This window comes from Megalobrama amblycephala, linkage group LG11 (genome assembly GCF_018812025.1).
Source record: "Megalobrama amblycephala isolate DHTTF-2021 linkage group LG11, ASM1881202v1, whole genome shotgun sequence".
Classification (NCBI taxonomy): Eukaryota; Metazoa; Chordata; class Actinopteri; order Cypriniformes; family Xenocyprididae; genus Megalobrama; species Megalobrama amblycephala.
In genome coordinates, this window is record NC_063054.1 from 16,565,053 (window position 1) to 16,583,218 (window position 18,166).

An 18,166-nucleotide genomic window follows, 5' to 3' on the forward strand; every position below is an offset into this window, starting at 1 on the left:
CATGGCCTAAAATATATTAAATTAGAAAACAAAGTTTTAACAAGTTTTCACTGTATTTTTGATCAAATAAATGCAGCCTTCTTTCAAAAACATTAAAAAAAAATCTTACCAACCACAAATATTTCTAAGAACTTCTAAAAACATAGATGTTTAAGTCTTTCTCGATCATGTATACAATCTCTCTCCAGAATGCTGGGACAGAAAAGAGCATCTTTCCTTTGCCTGAACCTCAAGATGTTTTCCTTTCCTCCCAAGTGAAGTTTGATGACCTTTCAAAGGATCTCAGGAAGATGAACAGAGACTTGACAGGTAAGAATTACCAAAAACACTCTCAAGGTCTTCAGAAAATACTTTAGTGTGGCAATGATTTACTGTAGCATCAAAAGAAGCAAGATTACGTGGGTTTGGGTGGATGGATGGCTGCAGTCCTGCAACATGGCTCCAGCTGAATCCTGAGGACTTTACAGCATCTGTTAGCAACAACTCATTATTAAACCACATTAGATCAGGTGGAATACACAGACATGTTTGCCTATGTATATATGTGCATGCCATGCACAGATGCAGAGACGAAGTGGAGTCTGTGTGATTTTGCCATGGCGCCTTTTAGATATGACTTTAATCCTGCCCATCAGATGCTCTGCCATTGTGTGATTCTTTAGCTCCGTCGGAGGGGCCAAAGGCTACAGTGCTTTGGCGCTTATGTAATCTGAGAGAAGAGCAGCTTATCGCTGGCGGGATGGGCTTTATCTGCACAGAGATGCACTGCCATTCTCCTGCTACACTGTATCAGTCCGTGTTCAGTGTGGCCCCGCAGATGTGTGTCAGAGATTCTTTTCTTTACCTCTCAACAAGCCTTTCTTATCGGGCGACGGAGAGACTGCCAAATCTGGCCCATCGCGCTCTCCCTTTTTTGTCCTGCTGTTTGAACTCCCCTCATGACTGAGAGAGAATCATGTCTTTGTTTTTTATGCTGTGTTTGTTCGATTTTTTCGAATTACTTACAGCCCCACTGAGGTTTTGGCTGCTCAAGGTGACCGCATTTGTCTGCGATGTAATTTTGCGGAGCAAGAAAGTGCAGCACTAATCAAATTAGTCACAGTGTGCCTACACGAAAAGGGAATGTCCCTGTGATTTTATTTTCCAGAGACAATTATGACAACATTGTGAAGCACATCTAATGCTTTGAGTCTCCACAGCTGATTCATCTGGCTTGCGTTTGAGACATCTTTTTGATCTCTTTGAGATCATTGTGGCAGTGGTTTGGCTCGCCAAGGTGCACAGTTGAGAAAACCTGAATGTAGCTATGAGCCGCCTTGGTGGACACAGTATATGAGGATCTGATCAATCTAAACTATAATTAATTGATATTTCTTGTAGAATTGCTGTGAAAAAGATTTAAAACTGCTTCTTCATTGCCAGCTGTGTTCACAGTTTACACAAATGCTCAATGAAAACAGTAGTATGTGTAGCCTTATCCGGGGTGAGATGCAGATGGAGCGTATCCAACAGTCCGGGGTTCCCATCAGGGTGTATTATGACTGGGGAAGGAGACTGGCTCCTCTGATCCTCTGATTGGATGTTGAACAAACAGTGCTGTGTACATCCATGGGTGGAACAGTGACTATCTGAAGATGTGATCAGAGGTGCATCAAAACAGATTTTACTAAGAAAAAATACATTTGGTAACCTCTGACTCTGTCAGAGGTGGAGCTTTAGCTCTATTGTGTTTTCTTGTTCATTGCCTACAAACAAAAAGGGTTTAAAGAGATAGTTTTCCCCAAAAATTTCAAACCTGTATGATTTTCTTTTTTCTGTGGAATGCAAAAGAAGATATTTAGATATCATCATACAATGAGATTCATGGGGTCCAAAGCTGTTTTGGACCTCATTGACATTAATTGAGTTGTAACATTCTCTTTTTCTCTCTCTCTCTCTAATATATATATATATATATATATATATATATATATATATATATATATATATATATACCAATCAGGCATAACATTATGACCACTGACAGGTGAAGTGAATAATACTGATTATCTCTTCATCATAGCACCTGTTAGTGGGTGGGATATATTAGGCAGCAAAAGAGTGAGTTTGACAAGGGCCAAATTGTGATGGCTAGATGACTGGGTCAGAGCATCTCCAAAACTGCAGCTCTTCTGGGTCGGTATCTATCAAAAGTAGTCCAGGGAGGGAAGGAATAGTGGTGGACAGGGTCATGGGCGGCCAAGGCTCATTGATGCATGTGGGGAGCGAAGGCTGGCCCGTATGGTCCGATCCAACAGACGAGCTGCTGTAGCTCAAATTGCTCAAGAAGTTAATGCTGGTTCTGATAGAAAGGTGTCAGAATACACAGTGCATCGCAGTTTGTTGCGTATGGGGCTGCATAGCCGCAGACCAGTCAGGGTGCCCATGCTGACCCCTGTCCACCACTAAAAGCACCAACAGTGGGCACGTGAGCATCAGAACTGGACAATGGAGCAATGGAAGAAGGTGGCCTGGTCTGATGAATTAAGTTTTCTTTTACATGGATGGCCGGGTGTGTGTGTGACGATTACCTGAGGAACACATGGCACCAGGATGCACTATGGGAAGAAGGCAAGCCGGCGGAGGCAGTGTGATGCTTTGGGCAATGTTCTACTGGGAAACCTTGGGTCCTGCCATCCATGTGGATGTTACTTTGACACGTACCACCTACCTCAGCATTGCTGCAGACCATGTTCACCTTTTCATGGAAACTGTATTCCCAGCAGGATAATGGGCCCTGCCACAAAGCAAAAATGGTTCAGGAATGGTTTGAGGAGCACAACAATGAGTTTGAGGTGTTGACTTGACCTCCAAATCCCCCAGATCTCAATCCAATCGTGCTTCTGTTGGATGTGCTGAACAAACAAATCCGATCCTTGGAGGCCCCACCTCGCAACTTACAGGACTTAAAGGATCTGCTGCTAACATCTTGGTGCCAGATACCACAGCACACCTTCAGGGGTCTAGTGGAGTCCATGCCTCTACGGGTCAGGGCTGTTTTGGCAGCAAAATGGGGACCAACACAATATTAGGAAGGTGGTCATAATGTTATGCCTGTTCGATGTGTGTGTGTATATATATTTCAATATTACAATATGCAGCATACATAGCAGTCTGATGCTCAGCTTGTTTTTAGACTTTGGAAATTCCCCCATTAACCAAAATCAATTTACTGTAACCATTGTTTTTACAGATGTAATCGACATAATTCACTGCTCTGATGTCATAATTATGCACTAACAGCATTTGCTTCATCAGCAGAAAGTGCTTTCATTCCATGTGCAAGTAATCATTGATGTGCTAATGGCTTTGACTGCAGTAGCTGTTGTTATAGATGACTTGATAAAGCCAACTAAAGCTGAAGTTGTGAATGATTGTTGAACTCCTGGTAAAAAAGCAGTTGGTGCTTAATCAGAATGTGGCAAGAGTGGAGTGATAAACATGGCCACATACACTACATTTAAACTAAACTATTTTTTATTAGTTTCACTAATATATTTTGAAATATATTTTTTTTGAAAGAAGTCTCTTATGCATGTATTTAATCAAAAATACAGTAAAAATAGTAATATTGTGATATATTATTACAATTTAAAATAACTGTTTTCCATTTTAATATATTTTAAAATGTAATTTATTCCTGTGATTGCAAAAGCTGAATATTCAGCAGCCATTACTCCAGTCTTCAGTGTCACATGATCCTTCAGAAATCATTCTAATATACTGATTTCCTGCTTAAGAAACATTTCATCTTATTATCAATGTTGCAAACAGTTGTGCTGCTTAATATTTTTGTAGAAACTGTGATACTTTTTTCAGGATTATTTGGTAAATAGAAAGAACAGCATTTATTTGAAAGAGAAATCTTTTGTAACATTATAAATGTCTTTACTGTGTATTTATTTTGAATTTTGTATTAGTGTCACCAATTATGCCCAAATCACTTATTTTCATCAACAATAATTTCCAAATCGCCATTTATGAGGGCTAATAATTGTACATTTGACTATAAATCACGTCAGTAAGAAGGCATCTGCAAAGAACATAACTTCTAGTAGTAATTCTACTAGCTCCATTGTGGCATTTATTTAGCAAGATCTAGGTTATTGGAATAAAAAGTAAGCGCTCATGGTGGTCTAACAGAAAAGAAGACTGTTTATTTTTGGATAAAATATTGCGTTAAAGTTAGTGTAAACTTTGTCTTACAATGACTGGCTTCTGAAAATTGGACCTGGTCGGGGACTTTACTCTAACCCAGTGTTATTCTTTTTTGTCTCGTACAGTTTGTGAAAAGGAAGTTCAAACCGTGTGTACCAACTCTTCTCAAGAGCACATACATCCCTTCAAGGAGAAAATGGACTTTTTCATTGCCAACGGTGAGCTATGCTATGATGTGTGACATTACCTTTTAGAAGAGGATCTGTATTCAAAGTTTTTAAGTCTTCTATTTATGTGCTCTGTCATATCAGCCAATCCCTCTCATCTACCTTGTTCAGATATAAAGTCTAGTTGGTCTCTGAGATGACCTGCCTCTCTAGAAGATTGATGGAGAGGAGTACAAATGTTTGCTTAGATTGTATACCGGATTGTTTTGTTTTGCAGATCATAGAGGCAGATATATGGAGATATAAACTGGTCGTCATTCACTACAGAACAGTTGGATGAGGCAATGCTAGCTATAGTGAACTAGACAAATAAGATGTATTCTTTTTGTAGTTTATGTATATAGCAGCGAGTTTAAAACACAGCTTTTCCTTTCCTCACATTCTTCCTACTACAATTATTTGATTGTCTCCACTGCACAGATAAGACAGCACACATCCTGCAGTCATGAAGAATATCTGCCGTATGCCCTTTTGGGCACCTGATAAGTGTCTGTGACTGCCTACCTGTAAAAGATAGCTGGTCAAGTTCAGAAGACAGACATGGAGATAGGAATCAGAGAGACTTACAGAGAGACTGGCAATGAAGGAGACTTCTTAGTAAAGGAGAAACACAGGTAGAAAGGCTAGGAATTTGGGAGCATAACGTTATGTAGCATGACAATCCAAGCTAACAGGGAATGTTCTCAGAACTTTGGTTTAATTTCTGGCTAGGGTGTCTTAAAGGATTAGTTCATTTCTGAATGAAAATTTCCTGATAATTTACTCACCCCCATGTCATCCGAGATGTCCATGTCCTTCTTTCTTCAGTTGAAAATAAATTAAGGTTTTTGATGAAAACATTCCAGGATTATTCTCCTTATAGTGGACTTCAATGGAGCCCAAACGGTTGAAGGTCAAAATTACAGTTTCAGAGCAGCTTCAAAGGGCTTTAAATGATACCAGACAAGGAATAAGGGTCTTATCTAGCAAAATGATCTGTCATTTAAAAAAAAAAAAAAAAAAAAACTGTATATGCTTTATAAACACAAATGATCGCCTTGCAAGTGCTTCCACCATTTCGCTTTCCGTGTTCTTCAAAAATCTTACGTTGTATGTCCTACGCCTTCCCTATTCTACTTACGGAAAAAACGGAACTGGTGCCGCATTCGTTCCGTAAGTTGAATAGGGAAGGCGTAGGAAACACAGCGTAAGCTTTTTGAAGAATACGGAAAGCGGAAGCACACAAGGCGATCGTTTGTGTTTATAAAGCATATACATTCGTATTTTTTTAGAAAATGACCGATCGTTTCACTAGATAAGACATCTTGGATGACATGGGGGTGAGTAAATTATCAGTAAGTAATGAGCAAACATTCTTCCACTAACATAAACAGAATGTTCATAAACAGTTATCTGGTCTATATATATATATATATATATATATATATATATATATATATATATATATATATATATATATATATATATATATATATATATATATATGTATGTATGTATGTATATGTGCTGTTGTTTTTTTTGTTGTTGTTTTTTTGTTTGTTTTTTACATTTTAGTTGGGTGTTCTTCTAACATTTTTTTGAATCTTACTACTTGTTTTAGAAAATTCAGAGAACATTCCCTAAACGGACAAACACTCTACAGAGCGTGTTTAGTCACTATGTTGTTGTTCTGCTGAATGTTCAGAGAACATTCATAAATAATGTTTTCATAAATAAATGGGAATGTTAGCTAAGATCCTGAAGTAATAGAAGAGATATTTGCTCTCAATATTGAAACCATTTGCAGGAGTCTTTATGAAAATGAAAAATATGATACTGATTATGAAACAATCTAAATGCAAATGTTGATACACATCTTTTCATTTAACAGCACAAAAAGAGCTAATTGCTGTGGAACACCAAGTGATATCGGCACATAAAAGGTACAGGCACATCACACTTATTACAAAAAATGCAAATTTCGTAAACACATTTGACATTCAGTTACAGTAATTTTACAATTATGGTCATCCTGAAAAGCCTGGTTCCTTATTGTCTCCAACTTTGCTTCATGTCTTCCCTTCCGCAGCTTCTCTTACCTAGTGGAGTACTTTGGGCTGAAGTCACGTTCCGTGGAGCAGGACACTGTGCCAGGCCATGTTTTCACACTTTGGTTTGAATTTTGCAATGATTTCAAGATCAGATGGAAGAGAGAGAACAAGGTCATATCCAAACAGAGGTGAGAAGTTAATAGCATCTTGAGTATTTAGCATCAACCAAGTTTAGGGTAAATTTGTCACTAACTGTTGTTGTTTTGAGTTTCATGCATTAAAACTTGCTGGAACTGAAACATTACTGTTAAGTAAAATCTGCATTCTTTTTGACTTCAGAATCAAAGAGGCTCAACAATCTGTGCGCAACATGACAGCAGAGAAAAAGATTGAGACCAGAAGGGCCAATGCAAATGGACTGGTAAGCATCTGCCTTCATCTTTGATGAAGTGTGCGTGGTGGATAGATAAGCAAACACTAGTAGCTATTGTACTTTTATGAATCAGATTTTTAAAACCTTTCTGAATAATGCAAGCACAGATGAATAACACTTCAATTTGACATGTTTCTGTATGTTTTTTTTATGACAGAAAGAGAGACTGCGTCTGAAAGAAGCAAGTCTGACTACCAGCTAACCATCTCTGGCATTTCCAAAGAGAACCATATATATACAGAAATATTCAAGACCCAGGCACTTGCATTGTTGGAAGGGTCAAAATGAAGTTCACCTGCTTGTGTGACACTTTTTCTCCAGACTGCATGTGTTACTGTACAGGATGATAGCCTGTCCATCATATTACTGGATCCTATGTGCAGCCCAACAACCTATCACTCACTTGCACATTTATGATCCAAAGATCCCTTTGATTATGGTTAAGATATGAATGAATGATGTTCAAAGTGAGAAACATTTAAGAAATGTTTATATTACAAGTTTACTCCATCTGCTATTCCAATTAAGCATTCAAACATGTTGAAAACAGCAATCTCAATATCCGACTTGGAAAAAGCAGTAACTTTATTTTGTATATTGAGTAACAAAATTGTGTAATTTTTTATTGTCATATTAAATCATTACAGAATATTACAAAACATAAAGATAATGTACATGTAAAATAATATCCTTATCAGTTTTATTTTGAACAACATCACCCATTTTTATTGATGACAGCCATCTTGCTTCATCACATCCCATTGCCGTTTAATCACAGTAATCGTGTTCCTTTTGCAATAAACGCATTACTGTAAAACGTTTTCATTGTTATAAAAACAATTATTTCCATCCATTTAACTTGTTTTCTGTCATTATTATTTAATAGAGTTTCGCCTACATGTTCTTCATCAGTCATGAAATTCAAAGTGATCAAGAAGGTTGTAACTTTGGCACCTCATTCATTTCACTTTACAGTGTTGTATTAAGACCAGGACAAAACACATTGGAATGTTGTTGTAGTTTTTACAAAAGTACCTATTTACACCTAAATGTATCTACATTGATCCACACAGTGGAAAATAATATAAGCATATTTTTAATATGTCACTCTTTTTATAGTATTATAACTTATGCAACTTGTTTTATAGTACATTTAATTGCATCCGTTGTATTTCTTCACAATATAAAAGCCACATTTGATGACTGAACAACGATGCAGGAAACAAAGCGATAATGCTCCTACATTGTTAAGCTATAGGAGTGCATTTAAGCTTGACTTTCAGACAAAACACACACACACACACACACACACAAGTTTCCTACAACAATGACGTCAGCAAGTTTAATCCAAGTCGACAGAAGTACAGCGGCACTGTTTCACGCGGCGCACGCGCTTCTTCTTGGTGCTGGGGATCTGCCCGGGACAAATTAGCGTGTAAGTGACAGTCGTGAAACTCTTCGGCTTACACACGGAGCACGACTGAAACGCACTGTCCTCCTGATAAACGTGTCGAGGTATGTAGAATGAGTTGCACTGTCCGTAACAGAAGCGATTGATGATGGTGCGCGGCTGGCACCCGTCCTCGTAAATCATCAGTTTCAGCGGCTGCGTTTTACACCAATCGAGTTTGAGATAACGGCGCTCCGTTACGTGTAAAGCCTCCTGGCTGGAGTCCAGCACCTCGTCCCCGACTGAAGGCGGTCCCATTCCCCCAGAACTGGCCTGCGGTGTCTGCGGTGACTGTTCCGACTGGTTTGGGCTGTATTTATTTGGGTGAGGAATGGCGCCTTGAAATCCCCCGGTTCCCCTGATCCTCGCCGGATTGCAAAGCAGCCACAAGACCACGATAGTGACAGCTAATGCTTCTTTAGTCATTCTTTAAAATGAAGGAAATATAACGTTAAATTTAAAATATAGTAAATTATATATATATAGTTTGCTATTTTAAGGTTTTTAATAAAAATATACAATATTATTTTACGTAATTTTATAAAATATTTAACTATAAAATTAACAGCTAGCAAATGTTATATATGTTACATATACGTTATATATAGTTACCAATTATTTAATACAAATTTTAAAATTTGATCTAAATTCCCTACATAATTCATTATCCAGTAGATATGCACACTTACCTCAGATTAATGATGGTTCAAACTTCTTCACATGGACTTCAGCTGTTCACAAAGGTCTTTGTATACCATAACAAACTACAATTCAAAATAGGTTGAACCAAAAGATCCAAAACTCAAAGAGTCAGAGTCAAAATAAAGTATGGAGCTCTGTTCTGAGCACTGACATTTAAGAGAATGGGGCAGTCCACGCCTCCTCAGCCTAAGATCATTCACAGCACTTGGGGATGGTCCAGTGCTTTAAGAGAGTAAGTTCCTTCACGATGAAGGCATTTCGAATGCATATTTGTAATTTAGATGAATCATGAAGGTAAAAACACACACCCCAGATTATCTGCACATGAACATATACATCATTTTTATTTGATTAGGTGGTATTACAACAAAAGTTGTGCCAAGAGAATAATCTTTCATGTTACAATTTGCACCCTTGCTCTATAATAATATGATTCATTTGAATATCACACATAATTTAATTCTTACTTTACTGTGAAACCGCAAAGTCATTTTCATACAAATTTTATGAACAACATAATGTTCAGGTCTTGATATTGCTTGTAGGAGTTTCAACTTCATCTTCCTCAGGGAAATGAGGCACAGATTTCTTGGCCACCACGTTATCCAGCCTCTGTCCCATCAGATATGGATTGGCACTCTGAAACACAGTCAGTGACAGATCCTGTGACTTTTTACTGACAATACAAGACATGCATGTAATGGTGGTCTATCTTATAATTCATGTGTTCAGCTATTAAGAAAAATGCAACCAAAAAATAAAAATAAAAATAATGGTTTAGTTATATTCATATATATAGCATACCCTTTTTCTTCTTTTTGGCCCACCCTTCAGCTTTTCATACAACAGTCCTTTATTCTGAAAGAAAAAAAATGATATTTAGTGCAGTCTGTTACAGACCAGTTTTTACATTTCTGTACATTATACAGTCTCTGTACAGTAACTGCTACAACACACTGTCATGACAATTTGTGACTATTTTACATTTTGGCGAATTGGTGGCAAAGTCGTAAATTCGTACAATCTCATTTGTAGCTTACCTTTTTTTCTAAAATTGAATCAGACAATTTCATACGAAGTCACCACCTATTAAAATAAAACTACCCTAAACCTACACTAACATTTTTCATAGAGGTAATTTAAGGTCCTTCTACACTTTTTTTATATTATATTATTATTTTGCATTAAATTACAGTTATTATGTAGTTAACTTAATGTAGAGGAGTACATACATATGTAAGTACAGAAAGATACTTCACAGAATCATCAAATAAATATTATAGTAATGCAAAAACATAAGTTTTGACAGGTAGGTTACATTTATCCTTCCAAATACAATTAGTACAAGTCTGATAACTGAGAGAAAGTAAAGTAAGTGCACTGCACTTTAAATGAATCATTCATTTCATTTAAATGAAAAATCAGAAGGCTACTCCAGCCTGTTTGAAGGTGTAAAGTGTGAACTTACCCACTTCGCTAGCGCAGGGTAGTCATGCTCAGGGTCAAAGAGATGCTGATGTTTCTGGAATTCTCGACTGAACTCCGCAGTGTCTGGAGAGTTCTCTAAACATCCATCAGCAGCTATAAAGACATGATCACATTATCAAACCTTTCAAATAAATTTAGAGTTGTTTATTTGCCTCAGAAAATGAATTCCTCTTGGTTATTAGATATGTGATTGATAATCTAAATGAATGGTGGCACCACTGTATATTTCTGTATTTGGTTGCAATTGGATCTGCATACCAGTCTTTCCAAGGGGGCAAGGATTGGGAGGGTCGGGGTAACCATGGTCCTCGCTGAAGTCTTTAGGAACACTGTCCCCAGTTAACTCTGCAACAATGTTAGGGATGTTCCCATAAGGCCCGAGATGTTGGAGTCCCTCATGGGCACCACCTATTGGACAAAGTGTAAAATTACAGATAAAGGTAACCGCGTAATGAGCATTATACAAAGGATAACCCTTTAAACTCAGTGCCCAGTTCTTTTATTCCCTGTATAATCATTTACATCTTGTATATAAAGAAACTCTTACCTTGGATGCTGAGAGGACCCACTATGTTGGTGGCCTGGTGTGCGGGATACTCGACCCTTGGCCGCGCGATTCCCAGCTGCTCCATCACACCATGAAGCAGGCGCTGGATATCCGCCTCCGACACCTGATCCACCGTGCGTGGACTGCGGCCAGAAACGACGGCAATCGAGCTTATGATGACACTCAGAAGAACCGTGTGTGTCATTTTCGGAGCCGAACCCATTGTTGACGTTCACTAAAGTTACACCGACAATAAACAAAAATTTTTTGCTGCGATGTATGCTAAAACGTCAAATGTAAACAAAATATATACATTTTTTTTATTATTTTATATTCACCGACCAGATAATGTAGAAACTGGGTTATAAATTTGATGTTATGATCTATAATTTAGCTATTATTGAGCTCAAAGAAAACGCACATCCCTGAATGTAACTACGTCACAAGTAAACAGGCTTGATAAAAACATAGGCCGTTATTATATATACTCGCACATTAGGAAAAATACTCGTTGAAAAACTAAACATTCAACGAAATGTACACAAAATAAAGAGTTAACCGAATACAAAAGGATAACCTACCATGTAATCTGGATTGAGAGAGAGTGTGTCGGGTTCAACACAGATGCCGTCCTCCTCCTCCTCCTCCTCGCTTCATTTCCTCTGTTGCCAAGCAGCCGAGTCGTCTCACCTCTACAAATGATCATTGGTTTACGTAGTGACGAGCACATATCCGTTAAAACATGCTGCTGTTAGTGGAAACGGTAGGCCCATAAGGGAACAAACCTCATATTTTCCTTATAATTATTATTATATATATTAAGTATTGTCTTTAATAATGTCACTTGGCTACATGCTATGTGAGGTGTGTCGTGTCGTCACTTTAATCGAATTATAATAATAATAGATTAATGTTTACAATGCAAATAGCCCATAGCCTACAATGGAAAGAATAATAGCCAACAGCAATGGTTCAATAATTCATTGATTTCCTTGGTAGTCTATTCTTGAAAACAGACATTAATTAGGTTATATTACAATAATTATGGAATATATAATTATATCTTATATAATTCAATATTTATATGTAGCTACTACCCAATGTAATGTGTGACACATACTGTGTTCGCTTGTTTACATGGCAGTTACATAAAAATGATGGTATTGACATTATACAACCCCATTTCCTGAACAGTTGGGACATTTTGTAAAATGCGATAAAATCATGAATCTGTGATTTGTTCATTCTCTTTAACCGTTATTTAACTGACAAAAGTTCAAAGAAAAGATTTCGTTTTCAATGACCAACTTATTTGTATTTTGTAAAAATAAACAAATTTTGATTTTGATGGCTGCAACACACTGGAAAGTTAGGACAGATGCATGTTAACACCTGTGTCACATCACCTTTCCTTTTTAATTACACTTTTAAAGAGTTGAGGATACTAATTGTTGCAGTTTTGCAAGTGGAGCCTAAATGGCTTGCTTCACAGGAAAGATGTCATCTTGATGGCAGCATTTGTTTCTGTACAATCCCAATATATGCCTCCATGTCAATGGTATCTTCACACATATGGAAGTCACCCATGGCATTTGCAGATGCACCCCTATACCATGACAGATGTTTGCTTTTGCACTGGTTGCTGATGAAAGACTGGATGGTCCGTTTCGTCATGGGACTGAGAACTCAATGTCCGTTTTTCCCAAAAACGATCACAGCACACATTTCTACTGTCTTTTTGACCATTTCTGCATAGAATTGATGTATAGTTTTCTCCTTGCATAACAGAGATTCAAGTTGCATTTCTTGAGGCAGTCTGTGTTAAGTGACAACAGTTTTCCAAAGTACTTCCGAGCCCATGTGGCTATATTTAATACAGTAGCATAATGGTTTCTCATAAAGTGCCAACTGAGGGGTCGAAGGTCACGCACATTCAACAGAGGTTTCCTTTCCCTACGTGGACTGATATTTCTTCTAGAATCCTTGAATCTTTTTTCACAATATTGTATGGTAGATAGTGTAAGACCTAAACACTTTGCAATGTTGCATTGAGAAATTAGATTTTTGAATTGTTTGACATTTCTTTCATGAAATTTGGCACAAAGTGGTAAGACGCTGAGGCTGAGACGCTCCTTTTATATCCAAATAAAAAACCCTCACATATTACCAGTCCATCTGCTAATTGTGGACTCTTTCAAAACAGTTTAATTTAATTAGATTAAATTCACGTGCTTATGCACTATTCTATGACGTTTTTAAGTATAAATAGTGCGAGTAGTGCGTTCACAAAAAAAATTCCAAAAAGAAAAAGTGCACTTTAAATACCCGGATGATACACTAAATTAACGGAAAAAACGAAGTGTGGAATGTTGGACACTTCGTGCACTCAATTGTCGCAGCTTTAATTACGTAGTGGAGGGGAAGGGAGGATCAGACTCCATTGTTAAATGACAAAATAACCTTATACAATTCACGCACTACATGGATGAGTGCATAGTGCACAAGTACATAGTGTATAAGTGCATAGTGTATAGTGCGTCATTTGGGACGCAACTATAATCTTTTCACTTTTATTTTGCCTCTATCCCACCTTTTTTCTAGTGTGTTGCATCAAATTCAAAATTGGTTTATATTTACAAAATACAATTATTTTGGACAGTGAAAACATTGGATTTTTTTTCTTTGTACTTTTGTCAGTTAAATAAAGGTTCAAGAGAATTAACAAAATCAGATTGTTACTGTTGTTGTTGTTTTGCCCATTTTACAAAATGTCCCACCTTTTCTGCAATTGAAATTCTAGTTTTGAGGATTTTGAAAATGTGAATAATTATAATTTATAGAATTTTAGAGAAAAGCGTTTTTGCTCTTGGACTTTTTGGACCTTTTTTGCATTTGGACTAGGACAATTTTCACATTGTGTGTAAAGTTTTGAGATTTTTTTTTCTAGAAATTTTTAAACAAAAACATATGTTGCATTATGTAGTATATTTACAGAATTTTGGATGCAATTGATATTAATAAACTAAAAGCTTTTGTTGAGTAAACATATGTGACTAATAGCTGCATTTTCTTCATCAAATATTCAAAGACAAAACACAAAGATGACCAAAAATACTGTTACACTTCACAACTTTTATTACAACAGTACATGTATATACAGCACAAGGCACAGTACAAATGCATACGGTGGGTTAGTTGGATTGACTTGAGTGGGACCGGAGGATTAGAAGCACTTCCTATGGACGATGGAGGGACCTGCCTCATCATACTCCTGCTTGCTGATCCACATCTGCTGGAAGGTGGACAAGGAAGCCAGGATGGAACCGCCAATCCAGACGGAGTACTTACGTTCAGGGGGAGCGATGATCTAGAGGACGAACACAAGAACTTGAATGTAGCTAGACTGTGAAACTGGAGCTATAAAACAAGCAAGAGCTCATTTAGTCAGTTAAAAGTTTACCTTGATCTTCATTGTGCTGGGGGCCAGAGCAGTGATCTCCTTCTGCATACGGTCCGCAATACCAGGGTACATAGTGGTACCACCAGAAAGGACATTGTTGGCGTACAGATCCTTGCGGATGTCAATGTCGCACTTCATAATGCTGTTGTAGGCGGTTTCATGGATGCCAGCAGACTCCATACCTGTGAAGTGCAATGTCACAAACTATGTTAGCGATATTTGCGTATTTCAGAAGGGAGCATGAACATGATATGAACAGCAACATGCATTGATGCAAGGCCCAACTTAAACATACCAATGAAAGAGGGCTGGAAGAGGGTCTCGGGGCAGCGGAAACGCTCATTTCCAATGGTGATGACCTGGCCGTCAGGCAACTCGTAGGACTTTTCCAAAGAGGAGGAAGAGGCAGCAGTGGCCATCTCATTCTCAAAGTCCAGAGCGACGTAGCACAGCTTCTCCTTAATATCACGCACAATCTCACGCTCAGCTATGGAAGAGAAAAGAGAGTAAGTATACCGGGAAAAGACAATGAAAATGTTTATTTTGTGATAATGGCAATACATGACTGTACATTATTCTTCACAGAGCACCCACCAGTCGTAACGAAAGAGTAACCACGCTCTGTCAGGATCTTCATCAGGTAGTCAGTGAGATCGCGACCGGCCAGATCCAGACGCATGATGGCGTGAGGTAGAGCATAGCCCTCGTAGATGGGGACGTTGTGGGTCACACCATCACCAGAGTCCAGCACGATACCTGTAACATGATGCATTGGCATATCAAGTATTTCATTGGCATGTCAAGAATGTATTGCATTCTATTACAGATTTATATAGGAATTAATGCCACTTGCTTCTAGTGATTTGATTGACACTGACCAGTGGTACGACCAGAGGCGTACAGGGACAGCACAGCCTGAATGGCAACATACATGGCAGGGACGTTGAAGGTCTCAAACATGATCTGAAAAGTGAGAAAAATACAGCCAGGGTTATTATCGTTAACTAAAACTAAAACTACAATCATAAGAAACATTTTCATAACTAGAAATAAAATAAACATTAAATGATTGATAGATAGATAGATAGATAGATAGATAGATAGATAGATAGATAGATAGATAGATAGATAGATAGATAGATAGATAGATAGATAGATAGATGTAAAACCCGAGGCTAAGGGGGCCACAAGGGGGTGCTAGGGTGTCCGTGAAAACGTTCAGAGAAATATAAATAAATAAAACAAATAAATAAGATTTATATAATTTCACATTAATAAAGTTATAGGCTACTATTACAGTTTTTTACAGTATAAATGTGTTTTTTGAAAATATATGGCTGCTATTATATGCTTCCACAACATATGGGTCCCTCATGAGGGGACATTCATATTTGAGTCCGTGGAAAAAGAAAAAAAAAAAGGTTTGTAAACCCCTGCATTAGCTTACCTGTGTCATCTTTTCCCTGTTGGCTTTAGGGTTGAGGGGGGCCTCAGTGAGCAGAGTTGGGTGCTCCTCAGGGGCCACACGCAGCTCGTTGTAGAAGGTGTGGTGCCAGATCTGAAAACATTGAAATGCATTAAAATGAATGGATAAAAGCATGGAGTTGAATACCTTGGTGACCGAACTAATAGGAGGAAAAATCCTTATGTTTGATTAATGGATGAAAAACAAATCAGAATTTTGTAATAATTCTACCTTCTCCATGTCATCCCAGTTGGTGATGATGCCGTGCTCGATGGGGTATTTCAGAGTGAGGATACCCCTCTTGCTCTGAGCCTCATCTCCCACATAGCTGTCTTTCTGACCCATACCGACCATCACACCCTGAGGTAAACAAGTCATGGGTTAGATATATAATTTGTTTGTATAATATACTGCATACATTTTCTAGCATGCGATATGATGCATGGCTGGAACAAGGAATTTACTACATGCATTGGAGGCCCACCTGGTGACGGGGTCTGCCAACAATTGAGGGAAAGACAGCACGGGGAGCATCATCACCGGCGAATCCAGCCTTGACCAAACCAGAACCATTGTCGCACACAAGCGCGGTAGTCTCATCGTCATCACACATGATTGGTCTTTTTTAGAATGGTCCTAGAGAAAAAAACATGTTAGGAGAATGTATAATTGTACAAAAAAGTTAATACCTATTAAATAAATAACCTTTCATTTACATTTCAAACTGGTCAAGACAGAAAATGCAGCATCAGGTAAGGTCAATAAAAGGCCAAAAGCAGCACAGCAGAACCCTTTTAAACTATTTTAGGCATCAGCTCTTGTCATTCTGAACAGAAGCTCCTGACCGAGTGTCCTATCTGTGGCTATTTCGCAGTTGTCTGATGACAAATGACAGAGCAGGACCTAAGGGTCGCCTCCTCAGCTATCTAGAAACTGTAGATCCACTGGCAACATGAGTCACGTCACTACATCTGTTGCTGACTTCCTTTATTAGAGCATTTTTAAGTGACCCTCATGAGATCTAGATCTAGACATGGATTTCAATCCACTGAATCCTTCTACAACTAGCAATGCTTCATCCTGCTATCCTTCATTACTTCCAGTGTTATTTCTTTATGCCCAACCATCCTTTTCATACATTTCTCTAGCTACAGCTACAGATACTTATCACAGAAGATGAACAATTATCAGAAAAAGTAGTTTCTGCTAAGACCATAGATGTAAAAACAGCCAATTATCCACCATCTGCATCATGAATTCCAGAGATTTATGTTCCTTCCCATGTAGGAGATGAAGTGTTGGGTTATTCCTTCTCAAATCTCTCTCTCTCTCTCTGTCTGTATTCCCTGAAGTAGTCCATAGAGATAAAGATAGCAAGCACTCACCAAGTTGTAGCACAAGACTGGGGTTTCCACTGGGATGAAGGGCATGGGAGAAGGATGCCTCTTAAATATGCTGGTGGTTGGGGGGGGTTGGGGTTCAGGGGCGGGATCAGGAGTTCACACAACACCAAATAAGAGATGCTAGAAAATGGCCCACAGCCAGTATATCCTGTACTTCATGGTCTCCAGCATTACCAAAATGGACAGATGTTTCTTAAGAGGTGACAGATCCTCTTTGGTAGCAAAATTAGGAGTGGAAAACGGTTTGTTATTATTTCAGAGCCAAATGGAAGGCCAAAAGAAGCCAATTACTATTCTTTCATTGTTCTTCATCTCTTTTAATATATTATGTAATGTTTTATGTCATGTTCTGTTATTATGTGTGACAAAAAACATTAAATAGTTCTTAATGATTACTGAATGTTACTGAATCTGATTTAATCACATTGAAAATGAACAGCATTGTTTTCTATGAATGTGGCTAAAAAATTTTATGCTAACCGTTTCATGATGCCATTCTTCTAAAGATGCACGATAAATACCATAGCTAGGTTATCGGACCATATTAGAGATTTTTTTATTTTATCATATGGGCAGAGCAGATATTAGATATTTAATTGTGCATGTTAATTTCTCCTATTTTTACATTTAGATTACTTTTGCTGTCAAAGTAAAGTAACGTTTAATAATGTTGAATAATTTAACACTGTTAAATTAAACTTTAGCAAATATCAAAATGACTTTTTCATACTGTACATACTGTATCATACTGCATAATGTAATGG

General features: G+C 37.8%; 4 protein-coding genes across 6 annotated transcripts in view; 1 reads left to right on the top strand and 3 right to left on the bottom strand.

Annotated features, from left to right (window-relative positions):
- Window positions 1–7,740, top strand: part of fmn1 (formin 1) — a 35,403-nt gene extending 27,663 nt beyond the window's left edge. For all 3 annotated transcript variants that reach the window (XM_048206341.1, XM_048206342.1, XM_048206340.1), the window contains 6 exons: window positions 189–309; window positions 4,323–4,415; window positions 6,295–6,346; window positions 6,493–6,642; window positions 6,794–6,875; window positions 7,045–7,740. In XM_048206341.1, the coding sequence (XP_048062298.1) occupies window positions 189–309; window positions 4,323–4,415; window positions 6,295–6,346; window positions 6,493–6,642; window positions 6,794–6,875; window positions 7,045–7,089 (543 nt within the window). In that variant the 3' untranslated portion in view covers window positions 7,090–7,740. The remainder of the gene's footprint in view (window positions 1–188; window positions 310–4,322; window positions 4,416–6,294; window positions 6,347–6,492; window positions 6,643–6,793; window positions 6,876–7,044) is intronic.
- A 6-nt stretch (window positions 7,741–7,746) lies between these two features.
- On the bottom strand, window positions 7,747–9,207 carry grem1a (gremlin 1a, DAN family BMP antagonist). The gene is made up of 2 exons (XM_048206344.1): window positions 9,027–9,207; window positions 7,747–8,764 (listed from the first exon to the last, which is right to left on the bottom strand). The coding sequence occupies exon 2, from the start codon at window positions 8,761–8,763 to the stop codon at window positions 8,230–8,232; it is 534 nt and encodes a 177-aa protein (XP_048062301.1). The 5' UTR covers window position 8,764; window positions 9,027–9,207; the 3' UTR covers window positions 7,747–8,229.
- A 151-nt stretch (window positions 9,208–9,358) lies between these two features.
- On the bottom strand, window positions 9,359–11,802 carry LOC125277821 (neuroendocrine protein 7B2). The gene is made up of 6 exons (XM_048206343.1): window positions 11,656–11,802; window positions 11,075–11,309; window positions 10,786–10,935; window positions 10,508–10,620; window positions 9,844–9,897; window positions 9,359–9,678 (listed from the first exon to the last, which is right to left on the bottom strand). The coding sequence occupies exons 2-6, from the start codon at window positions 11,295–11,297 to the stop codon at window positions 9,562–9,564; spliced, it is 657 nt and encodes a 218-aa protein (XP_048062300.1). The 5' UTR covers window positions 11,298–11,309; window positions 11,656–11,802; the 3' UTR covers window positions 9,359–9,561.
- Window positions 11,803–14,186: 2,384 nt separating this feature from the next.
- actc1a (actin alpha cardiac muscle 1a) lies at window positions 14,187–17,478 on the bottom strand. Its single transcript, XM_048206345.1, has 9 exons — window positions 17,385–17,478; window positions 16,484–16,635; window positions 16,231–16,359; window positions 15,982–16,092; window positions 15,413–15,497; window positions 15,129–15,290; window positions 14,830–15,021; window positions 14,535–14,716; window positions 14,187–14,441 (listed from the first exon to the last, which is right to left on the bottom strand). The coding sequence occupies exons 2-9, from the start codon at window positions 16,610–16,612 to the stop codon at window positions 14,298–14,300; spliced, it is 1,134 nt and encodes a 377-aa protein (XP_048062302.1). The 5' UTR covers window positions 16,613–16,635; window positions 17,385–17,478; the 3' UTR covers window positions 14,187–14,297.
- Between the last annotated feature and the right edge of the window lie 688 nt (window positions 17,479–18,166).

Excerpts from the sequence above, each read along its gene's own strand:
- grem1a (XM_048206344.1), bottom strand. The coding sequence starts at position 8,763 with ATGACTAAAGAAGCATTAGCTGTCACTATCGTGGTCTTGTGGCTGCTT.
- LOC125277821 (XM_048206343.1), bottom strand. The coding sequence starts at position 11,297 with ATGGGTTCGGCTCCGAAAATGACACACACGGTTCTTCTGAGTGTCATC. Across the intron at positions 10,621-10,785 it reads TTGCCCCCTTGGAAAGACTG|CTGCTGATGGATGTTTAGAG; the intron begins GTATGCAGATCC and ends ATGTCTTTATAG. Across the intron at positions 9,898-10,507 it reads ACCCTGCGCTAGCGAAGTGG|AATAAAGGACTGTTGTATGA; the intron begins GTAAGTTCACAC and ends TTTTTCTTTCAG.
- actc1a (XM_048206345.1), bottom strand. The coding sequence starts at position 16,612 with ATGTGTGATGACGATGAGACTACCGCGCTTGTGTGCGACAATGGTTCT. Across the intron at positions 16,360-16,483 it reads TTGGCAGACCCCGTCACCAG|GGTGTGATGGTCGGTATGGG; the intron begins GTGGGCCTCCAA and ends TGTTTACCTCAG. Across the intron at positions 15,291-15,412 it reads CGCCTCTGGTCGTACCACTG|GTATCGTGCTGGACTCTGGT; the intron begins GTCAGTGTCAAT and ends ATCATGTTACAG.